This window comes from Sinocyclocheilus grahami, unplaced genomic scaffold (genome assembly GCF_001515645.1).
Source record: "Sinocyclocheilus grahami isolate Dianchi unplaced genomic scaffold, SAMN03320097.WGS_v1.1 scaffold88.1, whole genome shotgun sequence".
Classification (NCBI taxonomy): domain Eukaryota; kingdom Metazoa; phylum Chordata; class Actinopteri; order Cypriniformes; family Cyprinidae; genus Sinocyclocheilus; species Sinocyclocheilus grahami.
The window spans coordinates 1,670,302-1,672,503 of NW_015505267.1; the positions used below are offsets into that span (position 1 = coordinate 1,670,302).

General features: G+C 40.7%; 1 protein-coding gene across 1 annotated transcript in view; it reads right to left on the reverse strand.

Annotated features, from left to right (window-relative positions):
* LOC107587046 (protein-methionine sulfoxide oxidase mical3a-like) overlaps positions 1-2,198 on the reverse strand; it is a gene marked incomplete at its 5' end in the record, with an annotated part of 64,013 nt that extends 61,815 nt beyond the window's left edge. The window contains 6 exons of the mRNA XM_016274651.1: positions 1-71; positions 282-437; positions 956-1,057; positions 1,235-1,351; positions 1,803-2,010; positions 2,157-2,198. Coding sequence (XP_016130137.1) covers positions 1-71; positions 282-437; positions 956-1,057; positions 1,235-1,351; positions 1,803-2,010; positions 2,157-2,198 — 696 coding nt within the window. The remainder of the gene's footprint in view (positions 72-281; positions 438-955; positions 1,058-1,234; positions 1,352-1,802; positions 2,011-2,156) is intronic.
* Between the last annotated feature and the right edge of the window lie 4 nt (positions 2,199-2,202).

A 2,202-nucleotide genomic window follows, 5' to 3' on the forward strand; every position in this document is an offset into this window, starting at 1 on the left:
CTGCTTTTTGGCAGTCATTACAAAGTAGTGTGTGTCATCCTTATAATAGACAATGTTTTCCAGGTCAATTCCTGTGGAGGCAAACCAAAAGAGAAAAAGACAAAATGAGCGAGCAGGAAGAAGAGATTGAAGTGGAGATGTGACAGACAGCATGTCGAGGGGGGAGAAAAAGGGGGACAGAGATAGAAAGAGGAAGTTGTTTGCATCCGTTCACAGATGTAATTAAGTTCCATCTGGAACATCAAGATCTGACATATATTGAATAAGAGTGTTTGTTGTACCTGTGGCTTCTCTAAGGTCCTGGAAAAACTTCTGGTTGAAGATGAAGGCTACTCCACTGATCTCCTCCACCTTCGCTTCTGCAGTCGTGTTGCGGTTAATGAAGTTAGCTGTGATAGCGATAGCCAGTTTGCCCCTGAACTCCTTCCTCTTAAAACCTGAAGAGACAGAATAAACATTCATAATAATGACAGACAGATATGAGTAACGGATGGATCTTGAAAATTCAGCTGTGTATCACAGTAATAAATAGCACAAAATAAAATCAGTTATTTCAAATTGTAATAACATTACATCATTTTACAGTTTTTTTATCAAATAAATGCTGCCTTGGTGAGCATAAGAGACTTATTTCATAATCATTTAAAGATCTTACAAAAACCCTACAAACATTTGAACATTAGTGCAAGTCTACAAGATTTTTCTCCCATTTTTGATTTGCCAAGTTCGATCAGTTAGTCAAGTATAAGCACACTTCTCACAATAAGCAGCATGATTTGAGATATCATTCATGTCTGCAGGATAAATGGTGCACATTACACACAAGTTGCACGCTGAGGTTAGCAAGCCCCACTATTTTTTTATTCCCCTGTCTAGACAAGAACCAAAAGATTCAAAAAGAGGACATTGTTCTCATTTACGATTATATATGCTGTATGTAGTGTTATATTCTTACCTGACAGTGTATTTCTCCTCCCATCTGCCCCAATTATGACATCAAACTCTAGCTCATTGACTGGATGTGTTCTGGGGTGGACCTCGGCTCTCCACCCAATTCCTGGAAAAACCAACAGCATGTTCAGCAATGACAGACAAGACATTTCTCCGCAAGACTTGGTATTTGTTCAGGATATGCCCAAGCTCTTTAGAACGACTGGTATTTATGTGGAAATTAAAACAAACGAATGGAACAGCTGAACTTTAGCATGGAAAGGACATGAGAAAGTGATCTTACTCTCATTCTCCTGGTCTTCTTGTGGCTCAATGAGGCCTTTGAACTCCACATTGACGTGAATCTCGATGCCAAGGAGAAGAGCTACCTTCAAAAGCATCAGCTGCAACTGGCGAATACCTGCAGTAAGAGATTGCAAAAACAGAAAGCACATCTGAGACCCCATTTACACATGGTATTAAAATCTGACTCAAGACGTGGACAAGATATTCTAGAGGAGTTTCTCTGATTAGGTACATCACTTCCACAAGTCCAACTGTTCTATCTTGCTGGCAAAGTTTAAAGACCTTGTTTTGGCAGATTTTCCCAACACATCCCACAATGATTACATGAGTAGGCAGCCATTCAATGTCTGGGATGAATCAGTACGCATTAGTATTTACACTACACTTGCTGGGAGTCCTTGAACACCTCTGAAGGTCGTTAGAGTAACTGAAAGTCGCCAATGTGCCTCGTAACCCATTTACATCTATGTTTAGTGATGTCCACTTGTACTGGGATCTGTAATGGATGTCTGTACTGTAAAGGTTAATTTCTCTCTATAAGAAAAATAGTTTGATATACTACTCACTGATATGGTCGATGGCTCCAGCACAAAACTTGCCGTAAAACTTCTTGGCTCCAAGACCCCTCAGATCGTGAATGGTGAAAGGCCAAAGATGGAGCACATTATTTCGGGAGAATGCGTCCCTCTTCTCCAGCAAAACCACCTTGGCTCCAAGGAAGCCCAGCTCTATGGCTGTTCGTAAACCACATGGTCCAGCTCCAATGATCAGACACTGAGAAACACAGGCCATGAGGAGTAAAACCCAAATCATCAAGCCACAAAATCCATAAAGAATCTATTTCAAGCAATACCAGAACATTGCAAGTTTGAGAACTAATAACCAAAACGCTCTCTTTCACCCCAGGGAAACTTTCATACCTTGGTGTTGGCACAGGCCCTTCCTTTTTTGTATTCTTTGTGGCTG